The 23,943-nt window shown below is 39.3% G+C and overlaps 1 protein-coding gene across 2 annotated transcripts in view; it reads right to left on the reverse strand.

The window, feature by feature from the left end:
* The window catches only part of Fhit (fragile histidine triad diadenosine triphosphatase), a 1,648,302-nt gene that overhangs the window by 306,111 nt on the left and 1,318,248 nt on the right, over positions 1-23,943 (reverse strand). For both annotated transcript variants that reach the window (XM_052190252.1, XM_052190251.1), the window contains 2 exons: positions 8,554-8,699; positions 6,995-7,024 (listed from right to left, as the gene is read on the reverse strand). In XM_052190252.1, coding sequence (XP_052046212.1) covers positions 6,995-7,024; positions 8,554-8,699 — 176 coding nt within the window. The remainder of the gene's footprint in view (positions 1-6,994; positions 7,025-8,553; positions 8,700-23,943) is intronic.

Genomic DNA, 23,943 nt, shown 5'->3' on the forward strand with positions numbered 1-23,943 from the left:
CATGAAATTCTTAGACAAATGGATGGAGCTGGAGAACATCATACTAAGTGAGGTAACCCAGTCTCAAAAGATCAATCATGGCATGCACTCACTAATAAGTGGATATTAGCCTGGAAAGCTGGAATACCCAAAACATAATCCACACATCAAATGAGGTACAAGAAGAATGGAGGAGTGGCCCCTGATTCTGGAAAGACTCAGTATAAGGCAAAACCAGAGCAGGGAAGTGGGAAGGGGTGGGTGGGAGAACAGGGGGAAGGAAGGGGGCTTATGTGACTTTCGGAGAGTGGGGGACCAGAAAAGCAGAAATCATTTGAAATGTAAATAAAAATATATCGAATAAAATAAAAATACATCGGAAAAAAAATAATGTACATTTTTGAATTTTCAAATGGTTTCATATATGATGTGTGTGTTTGTGTGTACAGGAGCATGTGTTTGCCTCTGTGTGTGTGTGTGTCTGTGTGTATGTGTGTGTTTTCAGTGTATGTCCATGACCATGAAGAGACAGGGGTTGAGGGAGTGAAACAGGTCAAATCTTGCTTTTCAGTTCAAGCCAGTCTTGAACTTGCTTCTCAGCTTCTGCCTCCCAAATAATGGAGTTATAGTGTATCACCACATCCAGGTCAAGTGTCCTTTATCATAACACATTTAAACTACTTTTCTCATAAACCTCAAGATATATGATCAGACCAAAATTTTTTCAAAAGTTTAAGCTACCAGGTAGTAATTAGATGTGAGAAAATGCAGTGCATATGAATGAAGTCAATGTGCAGCCACAATTTCCATGTCAGGCTCACATTGCTAAGGTCCATCCTTATCCTAGTTTAAAGGTTAAAAAAATACTAGTGAAATTGTTATTAATAAAAAAAGCCACTTACAGTGAGGCACACTTTTAATGTCACCAGTCAGCAGAAAGATGAGATATATCTCTATGAGTTCAAAGCTAGCCTGGTCTACATAGTTTTCCGGGATAACTAGGACTATATAGATAGGTACTCTCTCAAACAAATAAACAAATATTAAAATTTTTAAAAAAAGCAAAAAATATTATATAAAATAATTGCTGAGGTTTGGTCTTTTGCTATTTATTGTAATGATTAAATTCTGGTCCCCAAGGCCTTGTTACCTCCAGGGATTAGAGAATTGACAATAGACCCAAGTGACATTACATAACCTTGCTCCCAACCCCAAGTTATCTCTGATTGGTACGTAAATATGCCTCCAGCCTCCAACTGGGTAAAAGAGATAAAGGTGGGGTTTGGGGTTCCTGAGCTTGAGGTTAGAGGCAGGAGACAACAGGGAATGAGAGAGGTAAGATGCAAAGAGGACAAGAAGACATGGGGCAAGAATCATGAAAATACAGCATGAGAGCTGGCTACCGTCTTAGAGGGCAGAAATCTGTCCAACTCCAGTGCTATAAACGCTTAATATAAATATAAAGGTTATGTGTCTTTTATCTGGGAATTGAATCATCAAAGGCAGGGTAGAAATTTTGATTTGAGTTTAAATAATTAGTACAACAAATACTACTGGTGTACACTGCTGTACTGGTGCTGGGAGATGGATCAGGGGGTGAAAATCCTTGTAACATATGATAAGGCCCTGAATTTGAGTCCTCAGAATCCATGTAAAAGATATGCATTAAGGATCTCAGTTATCTCACTATGCTACAGAGAGATGAAAAATGGAGACAGAGAAGTATTCAGAAGCTCATAGGCCAGGGAGCTTTAGGTTTTCATATGGATTTGGGAGAGAGAGAGAGAGAGAGAGAGAGAGAGAGAGAGAGAGAGAGAGAGAGAGAGAGAAAGAGAGAGAGAGAGAGAGAGAGAGAACCTGTCTCAAGGTAGAAGGTGAGAACTCTCACCAACAACTATACTCTGATCCCTACATGTGCCCTGTACCCATCTGGCTTGAGTATACTAGGATTCACAAACACAAATGTCAACATGTCACATACACAAATGGGCATAGACAAATATTAACACATAAAAGAAAAAATAGGACCATGAGATAACTTAATCATTAAAGGACCTGTTCTCCAAGCATTAGGACCTGGCTTCTGTGAAAAAGCTACATATAGTATGTGTACTTTTAATTCCAGCATTGAAATAGCAAGACAAAAGATCACTGGGGCTTGCAGGCCTTGCAGCCTATTGTATCTTTGATATTGAGGTCAGGGAGAGACCCTGATTCAATAGAACCCAAGGTAGAAAGACACAGAAAAATGATGCCCAAAGTTATCTATAGCACCCATGAATAAACGCATACATACTCACACATACATATACACACTCATGCACACACAGACACAGGCACATATATGTACACTCACACAGATATACACATATATACACTCACATAAGCATACACAAACACACAGCATACACTTATACATATACACAGACATATACATATACACACACACATACACAAATACATGAACACACACACAGAGTCGCAAGTATACACAAGAACCAGTGATAGCATGTGGTGAGAAAGTTGGGACAGGTTTAAATCCCATACATGTGTCTAAATCCTACCTAATACCTGATATATTCTTTATGTGTTCATACCAGCATCTTTTTATCACCAAACAATTCAATAGTTTCCAGTTGGAAAATGAAAAACTTGAAGCTCTCAGTTCAGAGCCTGCCCCTTTACATGGCACTTCTGACAGATGCCAAATTACATTAACTCTCTGATTTTATTGACAGCTAAGTGTCTTCTATGTGCACTAAATTGTAAGATGATCAGATCTCCATGTCATGTATAGGACCTGATCCAGAAAACAAAAAAATGCTACAGGCAATAGGAGATTAAAGACAATTTCTCATAATATTTATTTAAAGAACACCTCTTTCTGCTGGAGCAATGTGGGAAGTAATTCTTAATATTTCAACACTTATTAAGAAATATTTCCTACATTAATAGTATAAAATTAAGCCTTTAAGTACAGCATCCACACACTATAAACATGCAAGAGGATCTGCAAGAATGATCTATAAAGAGATTCTGTGATTACCTATCTGGAATAAATCTCTTTCCTTAATACACCTAAAGTATCCTCCACCCAATGACAATCATGTAACAGCATCAAGAAAATGGTTCCCACTAAGCTGATTAGATAGCATCCCCTTTGAACGAATGAATAAACATTAGGGATTCTGCTTGTCTAGAATTACACTTGAGATTTGCATTTAAAAACATAATTTACAGAAAATTCAGTCTGATGGCCAAAATACATGGGGGATATTTCATAGACATTTCAGGAAACCTGGAAGTCTGGCTGCACAATTGAAAACACATATACAACAATGCCTACTTCCTGATGACTAAAGATAGACACTTGATAGTAGATAATTGTCTCCGCACAGAAGGTCACAGTGTCTCCACTAAAACAGCACTGCACATAAAGTATGTTTTTGTTCCTATTACTAGGTTAGGGTGAGGATCACCACAATGCTGATACAGATTGACAAGGGAAAACTATAGCACACTCACTTGATGTAAGTTTTATAGGCTGAGGGGAGCTTCAGATACAAACAGCAAAAGAAACAGGACAAAGTATTTTTATAGACAGGCAGAAGTGACCGGAAGAGACAGTAGCACTTGGATCTAACAGTAATAAGCCCAGGTGACCCATCGAGGCCTGCTTGTTCAGCATTCACAGTATGCCTGCAAAAGGCAGTCATTTGCTGAGGGAGTGCATTAGACCTCCTTTGGAGTAGGGAGATTCTTTGATGGCTGACTTCAAAGAAGGTCTAAACAGAGACCTTCTTCCTCCCAGTTTCCTCAATATCATTCATGGTAAACTATTCCAGAGGCCAAGGGCAATGTGTTCTGAGTATCATCAATAACATAGACACACACACACACACACACACTCCCTGGAGACAAAAGAAACAAGAGGGGGAAAAGGGACATACGTAAACAAGCCAATGTGTTAGAGATAATGAAAAATTCCTTGACAGGAATCCAGCTAGACAACAGGAGAAGGAGCATGAGGTTCACCAGTACAGCTTGGCTGGGTGTCAGGGAAGGGCTGAGTAGTGGAGAGGAGAAGGAGATTAGTTCTCAAACCTGTAGGACACCTACATCACTGCAATAATCACCCTGCCCGGTATTGTTCTGCTTTTAAACTCAAGAAGGAAACCAAATAATCAATTATGAAATAAGAGGTCATTTTTTACTTCAATACTTCCCCTTCCTTGTTACACGGGTCTTACTGAGCAAGCCAGGCCAGCCTGTGCTTTGCTAGGCAGAATCTAAAGCCTCAGGAAAAAAAAAATTTCTGACCATCCTGTTCAAGAGGCTAACTCAGTGGTGTACCTCATTACCAATAGCAACACTTGCTTCAGGGAAAAGGCCATTAGTGGGCTTATTGCTATTACTACCTGGCATGAGGCAAAAGTGGATTACAATGCGGAAATCAGACATTAGACAACACTAAGACTCTCACACACAGGCAAAGAAAAAAAGGGGTAGGCCCCATGCTTTCCACAGTATGCTGACCAACCTCCCTTCAAAATGTGCCAATGTGTGAATTTCCAAACATGAAATACTCCCAGCCTTGACAAGAACTAACCAAATAGGACAGCTGGATTCTGAAGGTGTTGCTATGTTCCCCAGGAAAGCTGCTAGTGTGGCAAGACTGGATTCCATGTATCCTGGTTACATCCATGTATCCTGGTTACATGAACACCATCTATGAGCTACTCTGTCACCAGAAAGTAACAAGGCTGGGAAACATGATTGTCTGAAAAAAAAAAAGACCATGTATATTTCTTAAAAATAATAAGGGTTTCTGCATCCTGCCTTTGGCATTGTGAATTATTAGATTTTATTAAAATTACAGATGAGAGTCTTTGTGGTAGTGACTGTCGTTTAGCTGACTCCCAAGTAAAATTTCATGCAAGGTGGTATAAATATCACAATTTGATAACTGTAGATTATTCACTTGTAGGTAGGAGGACTTAGTGTAACAGAACAGTTAACAAAAGTTTACTGTCAAGTGCAGGTAAGATATGTGTGTGTGTGTGTGTGTGTGTGTGTGTGTGTGTTTGTGTGTGTGCGAAGAATTTTTCTTTATACATTATGTTCCAAAAAGGGATGTGAGTTGACCCCACACATTTATACTGGGGAAATGCTATGACCAGTCTGGAAACAACAAAAAGATTTTCAAAACGTAATATGCTTATTTCTTTTAAAGGAATACAATTGTTTAAAGAAATTAGCTTAAGCTAAACAGTGTGGGTTATAGTAAGAACATTCAGTAATTCATACATGGTGCCTGATATTATAAGTCAATCCCCTATCATCACCATTAAAGCTAACAGAAACTTGACAACTTGTTCAGGTAAGTGGGATGATACAGGTATTGGAGTCTGAAACTCTATAGCCATTGTCTTCAACCCTGTTGACCTCAATGCTTATTTGGTTTAAAAAATAATAAAAAAGCAATCTTCATCTCCCAAATAACATCTATCAACGACAAGAGACAGCCATTACCAGTTACTGTCTAGTTCATCCTTCTTTTGGCCCTAGCAACTTTGAAGTTACTTTTTCCTATTCAAGTCTATTTTTATAGAAAATAATGTAAATTCCCCTTTAGAAGTTTGAAATAAAATCTTTAGAGGACATAATCTTCCTGCCCACATAAATTTCAGCTATGTTTAATATGTGTGTTATCAATTTGTGTGTTCTAAGGTACAGCTGTGTACCCTCTCATGCCATGAGCTCTACCCCCAGGACTGTCAGTGGCTTCAGAAACAGCACTCAAGAGGTATTTTTAAATGCATGTTAACTAACTCAGTGCATTTTAAATTTACATTTGAATTCTGAGTTTCAGAACTCTGGTAGCCAAGCTTGAATACCTTTAAATTGTATTTCAAGAATCATTTTCAAAGCAAAGACATAGATTTTGCATCCTCTTTTAGCATCTGCCTAACATGGCAGTGGACAGAGGAACAGATAGATGAAAGTTGAATGTCCCTATTCTTTGTCAAGTTTTCCATGTCATATGTTTGGAAAAATTGGGGCCACACTTGATTATTTGGAATTTGTTAGTGTTCCATTTGAGACATTCACTCCCCATGAAAATTCCCAGGCATCCTATTTGCAAAGTTGCACTATAGTTATATTAAACACTGGAGCCAGGTACAAACCTACATCAGAAAGGCACCATGTTTACTTAGTGGGCCTTGGTGCCAAGTTACCCTGTCAATCAAGGCCAACTTTGAAACCCAAAAGCTCTGTCTCACAATGGATAACAGCAGCAGCATAATGTAACTTGCTTCTTATTGTTACCGCCATAAAACCCAGCCTTCTCTCTCACTTAAGCATTGAGCCTAACTACAGGAATTCATATTTCTATGAAAGAATCTGGATTCTTGCTTCATAACCAGCCAGGACTTTAGTTTTACTAGGATCAGAGGCTATCATAATAAATCCTCCTTTCCTCTCTAGCACACTTTAAAAACCATTTTGAACTCCATTGATCCCATTAGGTTTGAACTTTGGTATTTATTAGCTATAGAGAAGAGAAATGTGTGTGCCTAAAGAAAAGACAGGTGGAAAGGGAGGCACTTGACACACAACAGGACGCCCCTTTACTCAGAAGAAAGAAGTAAAATTAAATTGTGCCGAGATCTAAAGATATCTCAGGTGCCTTAGTCTATGCAGGACCCATATAACCCACAGGAAGTTGATGTACCCTGCCCTGTTATGTTTTAGGACTTCTCAGTTTAGTTTCTGTTTTAGCGATTGCACAGTAATAATTTTACTACAAAGGGTAAATGTCTTGTAAACTAATGGGAAACATACTGTTTGGCACAGTTTATAATGTCAGGATTTATGGCTCTAACACTGAGGGTCTCTCTGACCTCGAAGATAACATAATGAAAGAGCAATGTGCTGAAAATGGCTCGTTGTGGTTTTTTATTAGTTCCCATAATCGCTCGTATTAATTTGTATGCACATAATAAGCACTCACCTTCACAGTCTGTCCAGCTTCAGGACCATCCTAGAAGAGGAAGAAGAAAGAAATGGAGTTGGGGTGAGAACTGACTGATGGTATTGCCTGCTTATTCAGAAATATTGCCTGTTAATAATTTAGAGCCAATTTCATTGTGTGTTAATTTGTAGTAGTCTCATAGGGCCATTCATTTCGAATGTGTGGGACGAGACAGGTCCCCATTTCTTTCTGAGTGAGGAGTTAAGTAAAAGATAATATGAATTATCCAGCAGGCCACTCCTTTCTATTTTTCATGCTCTTTGGTTTCAACTATGGCTTTAATCACATTAAAAATAAGACTGAAAATATTTGGGGAGGCAAAGTACCATGGTTTGGTTATCTTTAAATCAGAAGTCATTTAATTAATATCAGATTCCGTTTCTCTTCAAGAAACCCTTTAAGTAAGAAGATGAGGTTCAGATGAAACAGTCCTTTCAAGCTCTCCTGACCTTGAGCCAGAAAAGTAAAATGACTGTGGTGGGTAGGCCCTCTTACGTGTAGCCCTTCCTCTTCAGAGCTTTTCAAGGTCAACAGGACTGTTGCCAACACAGGCTCAGTCTCCAAGTGCATTACAGTTGAAAGCAGGTGTTGTAGAGAGAAGGGAATAAACTTCTTCGCAACACACAAATTCAAAATAGAATCAGCACTCAGTGGTTTTGGCTAAATAACCTCTCTATGACCATGATGGGAGAGAAGGATTAACCCTGTTAGGACAAGGGTTAAGCACATGTCTGACATGTACATCAAGCCTTTTCAAACTTGAACCATCATTAGTGGCTTACAAAAGCAATTTCATAGTTGCCAACTAATATTTAAGAAGATAACATGACAGGACCAAAGCTATGAGAACATGGAGGATTGGTTAAGATTACTCTGTGAAACTCTAGTTCTTTATCCTTGAAGGTGCACATGTTTGAGAGGGGAAGGGTACACAGGATTGTGACATACACACATATGTTAATATGAAGTAGTTTTTAAAGCAATTTCACAACAGTACTTACACAAAATTGCTCCAATTCTACCCATAGTCAGGCCTGGCTTACTGTGAGCACCCTGGGCAGGTGGTCATGGCTCTCTAAGAAAGGTAGGTAACTAGACGTGAGTCTGGAAACAAGTCAGTGGGCAGTGTTCCTGTGGTCTTTGTTTCAGTTCCTGTTTCCAGGTTGCCAACTTTTCTTCAAAAACGGCTTTAGTGTAGACAAATAAGCCCAATAAACCCCTTCTTCCTCCAAGTTGCCTTTGGTTTGTGTCTCATTCCAACAAAGAGGCAAACTAATTCAATCCCCTTAAATTGCTTGTCTATAACTCCCACAGGCTTTGTAAACAGCATAACAGACATTTGCTGCAACACCATTCTATGGTCCACTTTGAGGTCATGGGACAGCAGAGCTGCCTTACATTAGTAACATTTTTTTATCTGCCCTATAAATATAGACCACAAAAACCACATCTCTGCTAAGATGGCTAGAATATTAGAGTCCCACTCTCAGCTTAGAGAAGGAAGTAAGGAAACACTTGTGAACCATCTGTGAACTCACTTGCATTGAGAAGGTGATGGAGGTTCCCTGGAAATGCTTCTCCACCACTGTCCCAACTCTCTGGGTCACTTGAAACAAATCGGCCACTTCATCAGGACTTAGGTCACGGAAGCGCTCCACTGGTCTCAGCGGGCACACAAGAACATCTGCAGTGGGGTATGTTAAGGACCGTTTGGCTTGCTTTGAGTTGCATTCTTAGTTTATACATGTAGCCCATGGACCTGGGCCTGGAGTCTTGCAGACTAAGAAATGAAGAAAGAAAGTTCTTAGCAAACAAAAACTTTAAAAGACAGTTAGTTTACTTTGAGGGAGATGCCTTGACACACAGGAGAATTTAAGCAAAGACATGGTAATGCGAAAAGTGATACCAGACCTTGCCAAGATAATTACAGCTGGAGGCAAGATCTATTCTGAGCCATCATCACCTGACCTCCATCTTCTCGAGCAGCTAACTACACTGCAGTGGACTAGCAACTGGAGAATATTGGTGTTTTGCTAGTTAGAACATTGTGATTACACTGTCAAGTTTCCTTTTAGAGAAATGATAAAAACATACAGAAAAGTGTCCAATATCAGATGATTTAGGAGTGCTGAAGACATTAGAAGAAGATACCTTAAGCCTTGTGTATGACTGACAGATGTTCCACATGAGGGTTCCTATAATTACTCATAACCCAAGATATTTCAGGTTAAATCTTTAAAGAAAGGGCTTGTTTCTTACACACAAAAAACGTTCTAGTGCATTCTACAAGTCAGACAAATTACATTTCTGGTCTGAGAAAATACCAAGGTCTAGAGAAAAGGGGCTAAAATTTATTGGGTTTTTTGGTAGTAAACTTACAGTAACAATTACATTGATATTCCATACCCTTTTTGTACTTTAATCTATGGTATACACATGTTTACACACATATGTATGAATTATATAGATAAATTGCCCCTGTGTAAATATATACATATATGCTTCTGAACTTGTAGATGGTATATCTCAATAAACCTATCATGAGCTAAAAATATCCATTTGAAAATTTATGTAATACAGCTAACCTAAGGAGCATCATGTTTTAGCATAGCCTTGCTTAAACATGAGCCTACTGATGGGCAAAACTCATTCTCAGATAAACTGTTGAAAATCATATGTAATTGATTGAAGACTGTAATGTAAGTGAAAACAGAAAAGCTAGACTGGAATGTTCTCTGACTGTTATAACCGAGAAATTAACATTAATTCACTAGACACAAGGATTGTCTATGTGTATATACATACAGCATATATTACTTACTCAGTTTCTAAATACTTGCTAGGGAAAACAAAACTGTTATTTTTTTCTTTAAGTTTACTCTCCACCTCACCCCACCTCACCACACCCCCCCCCTTTTTTTTTCTTATTTTAAGAAAAGCATACTTCTGCCTGGAGCCAAGCAGAAAAGGGATGTAATAAAACCACAATTCAGCAATTGAGAGTCTCACCAGAATACAAAGTACTTTAACCCATCACAGGGTTGGACTCAAGGCCTTAGGGAAGTGTGCAGATCTCAGCTTGGCAGGCCTGATTTTTATATGAGAAAGGTTTGAGGAGAGATAAGCAGATGAATGTGGTTTATAGTCCAGGAATTGACATCAAAAAGAAACAAGGAAAGGAGGTATTTCTATGATCTGAGTTCATTTTTCAAGAGGTGAAGGGAGCCCCCACCCACCCATAGGTCATCTGATACTAATAAAGGTAATTATCCTCTAGCAGGGCAGTTCAATTAACATAAGTCAACAAAACACTAAGAAATGAAGAATTTGCTTTCCTACTCTTAATAAGATTGCCAAAATCTAACCACCCACTCCAGAGTAGTTTTCTGTTCATCAAGAGGGAACTTTGCCTATCTTCCTCCTCACTATTTTCCAGCATAATATTTTTATTGATTATTTTGGAATTTCACACAATGTGCCCTGATCACACTCATTTCACATGTATTTCAGGTCCACTCTCCCACGATTGTGCCCCACCCCCAAAATATATCAAGTCCAATTTGTGCTGTCCATATATTCAATGGAGCATGGTCACACTTCCAGTATTCCTTAAACAAAACTGAGTCCTTTCCCATGCCCCCCTCAGAAGGCATCAATTGTGAAGAACTATACTTCAGCATTTCTCAAAGCTTTTAAGGACTCTCTTAAATGACTTTCTGTCTAGACTGTTTCGTTTTGTTAGGGGCAGGGAAGAGGTTGTTGGAGAAAACTTCAATATTTCTCATTCTTAACCATGAGTCTAGAGTCATCAATACCTGCAATAGAAGCTTTCCTTCCCATAACAGCAAGATCGTGAATTTCCATGTGGTTTCGTGTGGCTACCTGGACCACTGGACAACCACATAGTCTCCAGTGGCATCACAGACTATGGAGATCATCATGAGCCCAGGCCATGGAGATCCACATATCCTCTGGTAGTAGCATGGACCACGAATATTAACAGAATTTCAGGTGTTAGCACAGACCACAGCCACCAACATGGCCTCCAGCACCAACATAGTCCATGGACATCAACAGGGCCCCCAGCAGCAGCATAGATTATGGGCTTCAACATGGTGGCAGCACAGACCACAGGCATTAATAAGGCAATAGCAGCAATGGTGGACATTCAAATGACCTCTGATAGCAACACAGTTTATGGGCATCAACAAACATATCATGTAGCAGCAGCCAGAACCCTAGACCATGTATAGCAATGTGGGGGTGGGTAGCATAGAGGGTTTTTTTTTTTTTTTTTGAGGAGGCCATATCTAGAAAATGACTCTTTCTCCTTCGCAGACAACCTGCTGTTGCTCACAGGTAGGTAAATCATGGGGCTACAAGTACATGTTTGTAATTCTCCAACATCACATCCATATGCAAAGTGCTCTGAGCAGCTTCAGACATTCTGATGCCTCCTGAGAGAAGATCAAAGTCATATCCCAGAGATCAACAAACGCAGAGATGTAATTACCAAAGAAGCATATGATCTTCTTGCTGCTCTTCTCTGACTTTCTTTCTCAGCAGCAAAGACCCTTCTGGACTTTGCTACCTTCTTCTCATTCTTCACCATTCAGGACTTTACAGGTGGGCAGATCTGGCTGAGCAGTGTAAGACTTCAGAGGTTCCAAGGGCACCAGCTGTGGTTCCCACCTCTGCACTGCTGACTGCTGACTTTCCCAGGCTTCTGATGGATGTTTCAATGTCCCCTGATCACCCCAATGAGGTCTTCCATACTGGCTTCCACACCCAATCCCTGAAGTACAAGGGAGAAGCCTCCTTATCTTTGAAATTATACTCTCCTTTAAGCCTATTCATCAAATAGTAAGATAGCAACAATGCAGCTTCCAGCTATTGTAGGCTTTGTTTGCATGGCTCTACCAGCTAGAGGAAGACAGGCATCTCATGTAAGCAACTTCTCAAAGTGGACACTAGAGATATAGAGCTGTAATATCAGTGGCACATAGGGTCTTCCTCATCAATGCCACAAAACCACTATTTATCAATGTCTCAGATAGTAACAGCTAACTTGACCCAATATTCAACGAGAGAAAATGGAATATGGAAGGAATTGAATCAAAACGATAGCCAACCTTTGACTTTTGTAAACCTAGCCCCAGGTCATGTAGCATATATATTCATTACTTTTAAGAATTATTAATAGTAATAATACGTCATGAAAAAGATAAACAGGATTACACCAATCTCATTTGGAAAAGACCCTTTGTCACTTGAGCTGTGCAACAGCATTGTATGTTTGTGTGTATATGTGTATGTCTGTTCCCTGTATCCATCATTTGCTAATGAGTCACCTTATTGGCATGGAGTATACACCCTTTGGGTATGCGGAGACCAACTAATTGTCTAGGGAACAAGGCATCTAGGGATACAGGGAATATGGCATCTTAGCTGACTGTTGACCAGTTTTCAAGGCCTATCACAGACTATCCAGCCCCAAGATAGCCATGAAGTGATTGTAAATGCCCATAACAATTTTAAACCGCTGCATAAAAGATGACCTGGAAAGAGCTTAGTGTCACATGAGACAGATGAGTTTGCCACCCTGACTCTCTATGTGGTTTTTGCTTTAAGTCTAACCTGTACACATTGATGTCACTATTTCAATTGGAAGGTAGCTGGCATTGAGACAAAGACAGTCCTTACATTTTCCTTGATACTTCATCCTAACCTAAGTATAGAATCTCTACGGTCTCTTAAGGGTTAAATTACTTACTATTTTTTTGGGAAAAGACATCTCAAGCCAACCAGGTCCAATGGAACAAATAAAATCAATGTCAATAAAAGAACTGTGACAGCGCCCGCCCTGCCACAGTACTGAGTATTGGGCGTAGGCCTGGGGGATTATCAAAAAACACAGACACGGGTCATTCTGCAAGGAGAATGCCAAAGCTTTACTGAGAGACCAGCAATATATACTAGAGGCCAGGGAAGGGAACAGGAAAAAACAATTATAGTTATAGGTCAGGCACCTGGGAAGTCCGTACCACACCGGGTGGGAAGGCAGGAATCAAGCTAAGCCACGGGATGTTTCGCTCTCAAGAAACCTGTGCAAACAGCTCAGCTGGGGGCATTGAGCCAAGCTCTCTGGTTCCCAACAGAAGTGGGAAAAGGACAGTGAACTTGGGAATGGGTTTGAGGGGACATGTGCATCGGGGCCATTGTGATAATCAACTACCACAGCCAGGGTCACTGAAGGGAAGTTCTGGAAATTTGATAAAAATAAATGATTGAACTCATCCTTTCAGTGTCTTAATAGGAATTCATAGTTAAAGCAAGACAATATGAAACATTATTTACTATAATACTGTTTTGTTGGAAATCAATATGGGTTAGATATTGGACATAACTTACGAGGAAAGTACTATCCAGTCATGCATGAAGTCTTGGTTCAGATTCCCAGAAACTACATAAAATTGGCTAAGATGGCATGTGTCTGTAAATTCAGCACTCCAGAGAGATAGGAGGCAGAGACAGGAGAATCCCCCGGAACTTTAAAGTTCACCTAGAATGATGTGTTCACTGGTAGAATAGCAAGAGACCCTTTCTCAAATTAGGTGGAAGGTAAGGACCATTACTTAAAATTGTCTTTTTGCTTCAACATATGTACCTGCACATACAGAGAGAGAGAGAGAGAGAGAGAGAGAGAGAGAGAGAAGAGGGGAGGGAAGGAGGGAGGGACAGAGAGAGATTAAAAAATAAAGTTAATTGACTTCTTCAAAGTCACAAAGTTACTTAGGAGCACAGCATGCACTGAATATCAGGATATTCAGTTTCCCAGACCTGAAACTGAATATCAGGATATTCAGTTTCCCAGACCTAAAGCTCTTTCCGTTAAGGAAGGAGCAAAATGCTACAACTCTGCACCCTTTTCTGCTGATGTCTTGATCTAGACATCAAGAGCTAACAGCAGTGTTTACTTTTCAAATCAGATGTACAAAATCTTATCAACAACATCCTGTAGTCAATTGCTACCAATTACTATGGGCACCAAGCATGAAAACCCCACATCATTTCTAAGACCTCTTCTGTTGTTTGCAAAGCAACAAAAATCACAGAGGTATGTCTGGATGGAGAGTAAAGGAAGAAAATTCGAAGTGAGACTCTTGGCTCAGAGACATTGAATGGACGTTATGTTGCTACATTTGTATTAAGAATAAATTTGTTAAGTTTGAATTTTGCTCATCAAGGCTAATAACAGATGGGTTTAAGAAACTTTTACAAGGCATTTCTGTAACATATTTAAATACATAATCATGATAGAAAAATGAAAATATATTAACTGGGATAATTAAATGGGACAGCATTCTTAGAATTGTTTAGGTACAGCACCATTTGCTTATTTTTTATTTGATCTGCTCTAGAGATTAAAAATGTAAATGTCAACAAATAAATCAAATTACCATATTACTAGTATTGATGAGGCTTATTAGCATGTATACAGATGAGTCGGCAGCAAGGAGGTGTTAAATAATATGATACATTATCTTTGAAACCAATAAAAGAGTTAGTATTCATTTATACCACAGTACTGCATGTAGTTTAATAATAAGCAAGAGGTTTTCATCCTGTAGAATTTGTTACTTATTCCCATCTGTATTTTTCCTCCTGTTTTTGAGTGGTCTCCCTTCCTTTCCTTCTTTCTTCCTTTCTTCCTTCCCTACCTTTTTCTTTCCCACCATTCTGTCCCACTTGTCCTGCCTGGGATTGCAACTCGACACAAGCTAGAGCCATCAGAGAGAAAGAGCCTCAGGTGAGGAAATGCTTCTATAAGACCCAGCTGTTTTTAATAATTTATTTATTTATTTATTTATTTTTAATATTTTTATTTTCTATATTCTTTGTTTACATTCCAAATGATTTCCCCTTTCCCATATTCCCCTCCCCATATGTCCCATAAACCTTCTTCTCTCCATCCCTTCTCCAATCACCTCCCTCCTTTTTCTCTGTCCTTATATTCCCTTCCAATGCTAGATCAATCCTTTCCAGGATCAGGACCCTCTCCATACTTCTTCATGGGAGTCATTTGTTATGCAATTTGTGCCTTGGGTATTCAGGGCTTCTGGGCTAATTAATATCCACTTATCAGAGATTGCATTCCATATGTATTCTTTTGTGATTGGGTTACCTCACTTAGGATGATATTTTCCAGATCAAACCATTTGCCTAAAAATTTTGTGAATTCATTGTTTCTAATTGCTGAGTAGTATTTCATTGTGTAAATATACTACATTTTCTGTATCCATTCCTCCTTTTAGGGGCATCTGGGTTCTTTCCAGCTTCTGGCTATTATAAATAAGGCTGCTATGAACATAATGGAGCATGTGTCTTTATTGCATGCCGGGGAATCCTTTGGGTATATGCCCAGGAGAGGTATAGCAGGGTCCTCTGGAAGTCTCATGTCCAGTTTTCTGAGGAACCTCCAGACTGATTTCCACAGTGGTTGTACCATCTTACAGTCCCACCAGCAGTGGAGGAGTGTTCCTCTTTCTCCACATCCTCGCCAACACCTGCTGTCTCCTGAGTTTTTGACCTTAGCCATTCTGACTGGTGTAAGGTGAAATCTCAGGGTTGTTTTGATTTGCATTTCCCTAATGACTAATGATGTTGAGCACTTCTTAAGGTGCCTCTCAGCCATCTGAATTTCTTCAGGTGAAAATTCTTTGTTTAGATCTGTACCCCATTTTTTAATAGGGTTATTTAGTTCCCTGAGGTCTAACTTCTTGAGTTCTTTGTATATATTGGATATTAGCCCTCTATCAGATGTGGGGTTGGTGAATATCCTTTCCCAATTTGATGGTTGCAGTTTTGTTCTTTTAACAGTGTCCTTTGCCTTATAGAAACTTTGTAATTTTATGAGGTCCCATTTGTCAATTCTTGATCTTAAAGCATAAGCTATTGGTGATCTGTTCAGGAACTTTTCCCCTGTGCTCATGTCCTCAAGGGTCTTCCCCAGATTCTTTTCTATTAGTTTCAGTGTATCTGGTTTTACATGGAGGTCCTTGATCCACTTGGGGCATTCAATTACTGATCAATTGGGAGGGGCCAGCCTATTGTGGATGGTGCTGTCCCTAAGATGGTGGTGCTGGATTCTATAAGATACCAGGTTGAGCAAGCCATGTGAGGCAAGCCAATAAGCAGCACCCTCCATGGCTTCTTCATCAGTTCCTGCCACCAAGATTCTGCCCTGTTTGAGTTTCAGTCCTGACTTCCTTCAATAATGAACAGCAATAATAAAAACCAAAAATATGAAAGTGTAAGCCAAATAAACCCCTTTCTCCCCTCCTTTCTTTTTGGTCATGGTATTTCATTGGATAAATAGAAACCCTAAGACATAATTTCTTCCCTCATCCATCTTCCCTCCCTCCCTTTCTACCTTGCTCCTTTTCTTCTTCCCTCCTTTCCTCCCTTTTGAGATTATGATGAATATCAAAAACAGTTAAAACACATTTCCACTGAACTACATATCTATCCCTTTATAATTTTTTAATTTAATTTAATTTAATTTTAGTCTTTTTAAGTTACTTAAGTTACTATCAAACCTTTGTGGTTCTGTGGTTCCCCTGCCTCAGTTTCCTGAGTCACCAGGATTACAGGTGTTCGCCATGATGCAGAGTTTCTGGTAGAAGCATTAAATTATCCTTAATGGCACTTGAAAGAACAACACACCCTTTCAAAGAGACGAATCAAAGCACTTCGCTTAAGGAGCACACTTACAGAGCTTTGAAACAAAGTGGGTAATATGCTCTTGGCAATCCAGGTACTTCAGTGAATTTCCATATTGGAAAGTAAAACTGTTAACTACAAATTTAATAAATAAAATTACACGCTGAAATGAAGGAACGCAGAGTGTTGATGATTTAGACCACACCTTTCTTTATTGAACACCATCATAAGTATTACAATAACTCAGTGAAGAATTAATAGCACACTCAATGGGAGTAGACATACATGGTTAACGTGTAATTTAAAGCAGATGGGACATGTAGAATGTGATCAATTGAGAAGATTGTGATTAAGGTCATGATATATGGCTGTGCATACATCAGGGTAAGTCATTCCCAAGTATCTATTATCTCATCTTCTGTCCTGGGACAAAGATAAAATGAGGCCACGGTCATGTGGACAGTGTGAAGATATCCTTGTCTAATTAGTGTGCTTTGTGTCAGCCTCAAATTTCTACATGGCTCTTAAGGCTCAAAAGAGAGAGTGACATTCACAGAGAAATTAAGGGAACTTGAAATAAAATAGAAATGTCAGGGGAATGTATACCTACATTACATTCTGGCATAGTATTTGGCTTAAATTTCACATATTATCAGTGAATTTTCAACAGAAAGGAATCTTATATTGATTGATGTGCTAGTATCACATTGTGGGAAATATGTGTACATTAAACTGCTCGGCTGTGAAAAAGCAAACAATATCAGAAGTATGTACACATTGTGTTATGTCCTAGGGACAATCAGTGATAGAGGTAGGTGCTATTACAACCGCTTCTCTGGCTTCAGGTTTGGAAGTTGAAGCCCCGGGAGTTCCAATGAATGTTCACGGTATTTAGTGAGAAGCATGGCAGGGGCATGAAGCACAGTTACTTACTGCTTCTCCATGCTTCCAACAGTGAGCAGGTCCCCATGTACACACTGAACCCCTACTACAGCTGTATGGAAAAATGTTATTTCCATGATACTTTTCTTGATACAAATTTCTTGCAGTCCAATAACACTAGTTATAATACAATAGCTTTTCTCAACCTCATCCGGATATTTAGTTGTGTTCTTCCAAAAGAAATTACAGTATGTAATATTTTCAAATTTGCATAACTATAAAATTAAAAGTATTATTTTACTAATTTTGTGTGTATGTGTATGTATGCTGAGGAAATACAGGTGCATTGGTACCACTATACATGTGAAGGTCAGAGGACAAATGTCAGAGTCAGTTTTTTTTCTAAGGGTAAGTCTCAAGAAGATAGGCTATTGGACAGTTTCTTCTATCCACAAAGTTACTTGCCTCTCTTAAACCTATTGTTTCATTAATGACTTCAAGAACACTCTATAGGACAAATGTTCTAAAGGACATGCTTTAGCTGAAAGCTGGGCGTGATGGCTCATGCTTATATTCCAGCACATAGGAGGTTGAGGCAGGAGATTCAGAACAGAAACCTATATGGTCATATAGGTGTTATGTAGGTCATTAAGAACCTTGGACAAACATTTTGAGTTATTAAAAGTTCAGATTCCACTCCTGGGCATATACCCAAAGGATGCTCCAACACATAACAAGGATGCATTCTCCACTATGCACATAGCAGCCTTATTTATAATAGCCAGAAGCTTGAAACAACCCAGATTTCCCTCAACAGAAGAATGGAGACAGAAAATGTGGTACATTTACATTATGGAATACTACTCAGCTATTAAAAACAATAATTTTATGAAATTCATAGGCAAATGGATGGAACTTGAAAATATCATCCTGAATCACAAAAGAAAACATATGGTATGTAATAACTGATAAGTGGATATAAGCCAAAAAGAAGCTTGTAATACCCACAATACAACCCACAGATCATATGAAACCCAAGAAAAAAGATCATACCAAGTGTGAATGTTATAGTACTACTCAGTAGGGAGAAGAGAATAATCTCTGGGAAGTAGAGGGAGAGAGGGAGAGATCTGGGAAGGAGAGAGGAGGGGGAGGGAAAAGGGGGAGCTGATTCAGATATGGGAGGAGATGGGGGTGAAGTACAGAGGGTCAGGAATTTGAAAGCAGGTGTGCAGCAGTGGGGAAGGGAACTGGGGTAGCCACTAGAAAGTCCCAGATTTCAGGGACCCAAGAGGTTCTCAGGACCCAACAGGGAGGATATTAGCCAAAATACTCAACAAAGGGAGAGAGAACCTGTAGAGACCATATCCAGTGATAGGCACTGCCCCAGGTTAAGGGATGGGGCCACCCACCCACCTCAAAAATATTAAGCCAGAATTCCTCCTCTCTCAAAAGGAAATGCAGGATTATAGAGTGGAGCAGAAACTAAAGGAAAGGCCATCCAGGGAACATTCCACCTAGAGATCCATCCCATCTGCTGACACCAAACCCAAACACTATTGCTGATGCCAAGAAGTGCTTACTGATAGGAGCCCAGCATAGCTGTCCCCTGAGAGGCTGTGCCAGAGACGGATCAATACAGATGTGGATGTACAAAGCCAAACATTGGACTGAGTGTGGAGACTCCATTAGGGGAAGTTAGGGGAAGGACTGAAGGAGCTGTAGGGGTTCACAACCTCATAGGAAGATCAACAATATCAACCAACCAGAACCCACAAAGCTCCCAGGTACTAAACCATCAACCAAAGAGTACACAGTGGTACCCATAGCTCCAGCTGGATATGTAGCAGACGATTGCCTTATCTAGCATCACTGGGAGGAGAGAACTTTAGTCCTATGGAGGCTTGATGACCCAGGATAGGAGACCCAGGATATTGAAAACAAGGCTGCTGAGGCAGGAGTGGGAAGGCAGGTTGGGGAACACCCTCATAGAAGCAGAGGGGAGGAAGGAGGAGAAAATGGGCTTGTGCAGAGGAAACTGGGAAGGGGATAACATTTGCAATGTTAAATTAAGAAAATAGCCAATAAAAAAATGAAAAAAGTCCAGATACATAGTAAGATTATGCCTAGGCTGCTGGCACTTGAGTAATTCCCTAGGACTTGATTTCTATGTGTCAAATGCAAAAATGATATACATTACTTCCAGGCCAGAGTCCCAACTGCTAGTGTGAAGGCTCTATAGCTTTATTTCCTCCTTTTTTCCTTTCTTAATCATGCTGCACCATGGTATGACTGACCTGGAAGTCTGGGGTCTGGATTACCAGTCAGTGGGCAGCATTTATTTTTTAACACAATGCCTAGACTACATTTATTGCTAAATAGCTTTTCGTTTATTTTGCTAGCTCCATCCAACTTGTAGTAGCTGCTTAGAGCACTGTGGTAGAGGGGTTTCTCAGGCCCTGGTAAGGATCACCAGGGAAGAATAGGGGGAATATATTAGTTTTGATTGCCACGAAGGAGGTAAGAATATTAGTGTGCATGCCAAGAATCTGACATTCAATATTAAGCAACAAAAATATTTTCTCAAGGATTCCCTTTCCCCCTTTCTTAATGATATAGAAGTCATTTCTGGGTCTTACAATGTCTTGGAGTAACTATTATGAAAATCTATTATTATTATTATTATACTAAGTATAAACAAAAATATCTGTGGTTTGGATAATTCTGGTTAGGAGAGAATTGGAAATGAAAATGAACTGTCACTCAAATGTGTCTGTCCATTAAACGTAAAGACAAAAATGGGGCACACCAAATATGAAAATGTTATAAAAATGCTCTCAGAAGCTAAGAGTTGGAGAATGTTGGGATTGAAGAAATATCATACACCTTAGGGCTGAAAGTTTTAAGACTCATCCCTAATAAAAAAAATTAAAAACCACAGCATGTATTTAGTGTAAAACCCATTTTTAAAATGCTATAAATAGATTTTACATCGAATGTGGATCAGAGAGTAATACTAAGAATTTGTAATTTACTGGAGAGCTTCTAAAAATAAAGCATGTAATAAAAATATAGATTGTGAGTAACCTGATGTGTATATACTGTCATACCTCCACCACAAGAGTGAAGACAGAGGCCTGAGGAGCTGAGCTCAGAGCCCTTCAGAGTGAAGTGAGACCTCCAACACCAGCGCTTCCCAGAGTTCTTGCTGAGTGAGCTTCATTATATTAAGAGAAGTAGATGGATTTAAACCTTAGGACTTTCATTCATTTCAAGAGCCCCTTTGGATGAGAACTTCAGTGAAGTTGGCCAAAGCAACTTAGGAGTCCCATACCCCACACTGTGTAAAGGATATGAGCTGATAGGAGCATGGAAGGAGAAATGGGAAAATGAGAGTTGCGTTTTAAGTCACAGATGTCCTGAACTGGAGAAATACCCCAAATAAAGACAGACTCAACTTGAATTTTTGTTCTATACACTGAACTTAATGAATGGTTTCAGTCATAATTTGTTAAAAGAATACATGTAGTCTTTTCATCATTTACTCTTGGAAAGAAATATTTTAATGAGTATTTTAATTTTTTGCTGTGTTTATTTGGACAATGTGTATGTACACGTGCACATGCTATATAAGTAGAGATGTGTTCATAGCACGGCACATGTGACATTCAGAGGAATATCTCTGTTGTGAGTTCTCTCCTTCCACCCTCTTTGAGGCAGGGTCTTGTATTCGCTTCAGTACATAAACCAGGCTATCCAGCCTAGGATCTTGGGGGATTCTCCTAGCTCTGCCTTCCATGTTGCTGATGGTGTAATGGATATACAGATGTGAGGTACCTGATCAGGCTTCGCTTGGGTGCTGGGGATAGCCTGTCAGGGCTTGTATAGTAAGCTTTATACTGTAAGCTTTTCTGCCACTGACCTACTTTCCCCGCAAAGAACATTTTCTTCAAGAGTGTGGGGTGGCTTACAAAACCAGCAACAAGTCAGGACTCATCTTATTTAAATGTAAGTAACTAAATAAAATGTATTCTGCTCAACAGCAGCAGCAGCAATAACTACAGATTGCAGTTCTTTATCCCTAATCTAAGTAAAATATATTACCAGATAAACCCATCTATTCTTCACTCATTGAAGAACAAAGTCAATGCTTTTTGGGGGGGAAACTTGTGGACTCGACTCCTGTATTGAACATTCCCAGTGTAGCATTATTCAAATCTTTGAGTGACAAATAGTAATGCTAGTAAAAATTTATTTACAGAAATGAGAGTCATAATTGTGATTTTTCTTTCTTACAGAATTCAAATCAATGTTTACCTAATGCTCAATAATTTCAGCCCTATACAACCTAAAGTAAATTATGTGAGAACACTTCATACTGAAAGGTTTTCAACAAGTGGTCTATAAATAAACATTTAATTGAATTAGTGAATAAAACTCCATAAAGTGAAAATTCAAGAGATATGGCTAAAGCCAAAACACCTTTAAGAATTTTGTGTCATTCCTGTTTTCATTCAATAAATATTCATTAACTAACAACATATTATTTGGGAAATATTGAGACAAAAGGAAAAGAATATAATGGAATATAATGAACTTGTACATACACACACACACTATACATACATATATATATATATATATATATATATATATATATATATTCCCCCCTTGATCAAAAATTTAGACAGTGAGCCAGAAAAAAGAAAGTAACAAATTCAAATGAAGTTTCTTCTTCAGCTCCATCCATTTGTCTAAGAATTTCATGAAATTCTTAGACAAATGGATGGAGCTGGAGAACATCATACTAAGTGAGGTAACCCAGTCTCAAAAGATTAATCATGGTATGCACTCACTAATAAGTGGATATTAGCCTAGAAACTTGGAATATCCAAAACATAATCCACACATCAAATGATGTACAAGAAGAACGGAGGAGTGGCCTAGTTCTGGAAAGGCTCAGTGTGGCAGTATAGGGCAAAACCAGAAGAGGGAAGTAGTGGGAAGGGGCAGATGAGAGAACAGGGGGAGGGAAGAGGGCTTATGGGACTTTCGGGGAGTGGGGGGCCAGAAAGGGGGAAATCATTTGAAATGTAAATAAAAAAATATATTGAATAAAAAATATTGAAAAAAAAGTTTCTTCTTTTCTTGTTTGTATTACTGAAGACTAAAGCTAGGGCCTTTTACATCCTAACCAAGTGCTCTACTGAAGGGCTTTATCTTCAGCCTTTTTGCCTTCCTTCTGAGACAAGGGCTCATCACGCAACTATGTAGCCAGGGTAGCCTTGCCTGTCTTACTTGCAAGCCTCAACAGCCTCTCAGGTGTTGGAATTACTTGTATATGAAACCATACCTGGCTATATTTTTTGTTTGTTGGTTGGTTTTGTTCTGCGTTTTGCTTTGGTTTGGAGTTCTATAAAGTTAGGAGTTGAACACAGAGCTTGCCCATGATAAGCAAGACTTCTACCACTGAACTCCATCTCCAGTCTTGATACAAGGTAACTATTATAGAAGAAATAATAACCGAGATGTGAAAGCACAGATGTAACGTGTCAGAAGAAAACACATTCAAAGCTAACCTTGCTCATCTGTAAGTTTATTTGGCCCACAAAGCAGGAGGTTCTCTAAAGAGTCTAGGCCATCAGCAGCATGGGCCAATGGTTTTCATTTATTCTATAAGCAGATAGAAAGTGCTAAAATAGTTCAGGCAGTGGGAGCTCTAGGCTGACTGGAGAATCTGGGTTCTATTTTAGAAAGATGATTCTACAGTCAGAATGGCTAAGATTAAAAATTCAGGAGACAGCAGGTGTTGGAGAGGGTGTGGAGAAAGAGGAACACTCCTCCACTGCTGGTGGGGTTGCAAATTGGTACAACCACTCTGGAAATCAGTCTGGCAGTTCCTCCGAAAACTGGGCACCTCACTTCCAGAAGATCCTGCTATACCACTCCTGGGCATATACCCAGAGGATTCCCCACCACGTAATAAGGATACATGCTCTACTATGTTCATAGCAGCCCTTATGAACATAGGGGTTCTATGAACCCCCTATGAAGTTATAATTGCCAGATGCTGGAAAGAACCCAGGTAGCCCTCAACAGAAGAGTGGATGCAAAACATGTGGTATATCTACACAATGGAGTACTATTCAGCCATTAGAAACAATGAATTCATGAAATTCTTAGGCAAATGGATGGAGCTAGAGAACATCATACTAAGTGAGGTAACCCAGACTCAAAAGGTGAATCATGGTATGCACTCACTAATAAGTGGTTATTAACCTAGAAAACTGGAATACCCAAAACATAATCCACACATCAAATGA

Source organism: Apodemus sylvaticus, chromosome 8, assembly GCF_947179515.1.
Source record: "Apodemus sylvaticus chromosome 8, mApoSyl1.1, whole genome shotgun sequence".
Lineage (NCBI taxonomy): Eukaryota > Metazoa > Chordata > Mammalia > Rodentia > Muridae > Apodemus > Apodemus sylvaticus.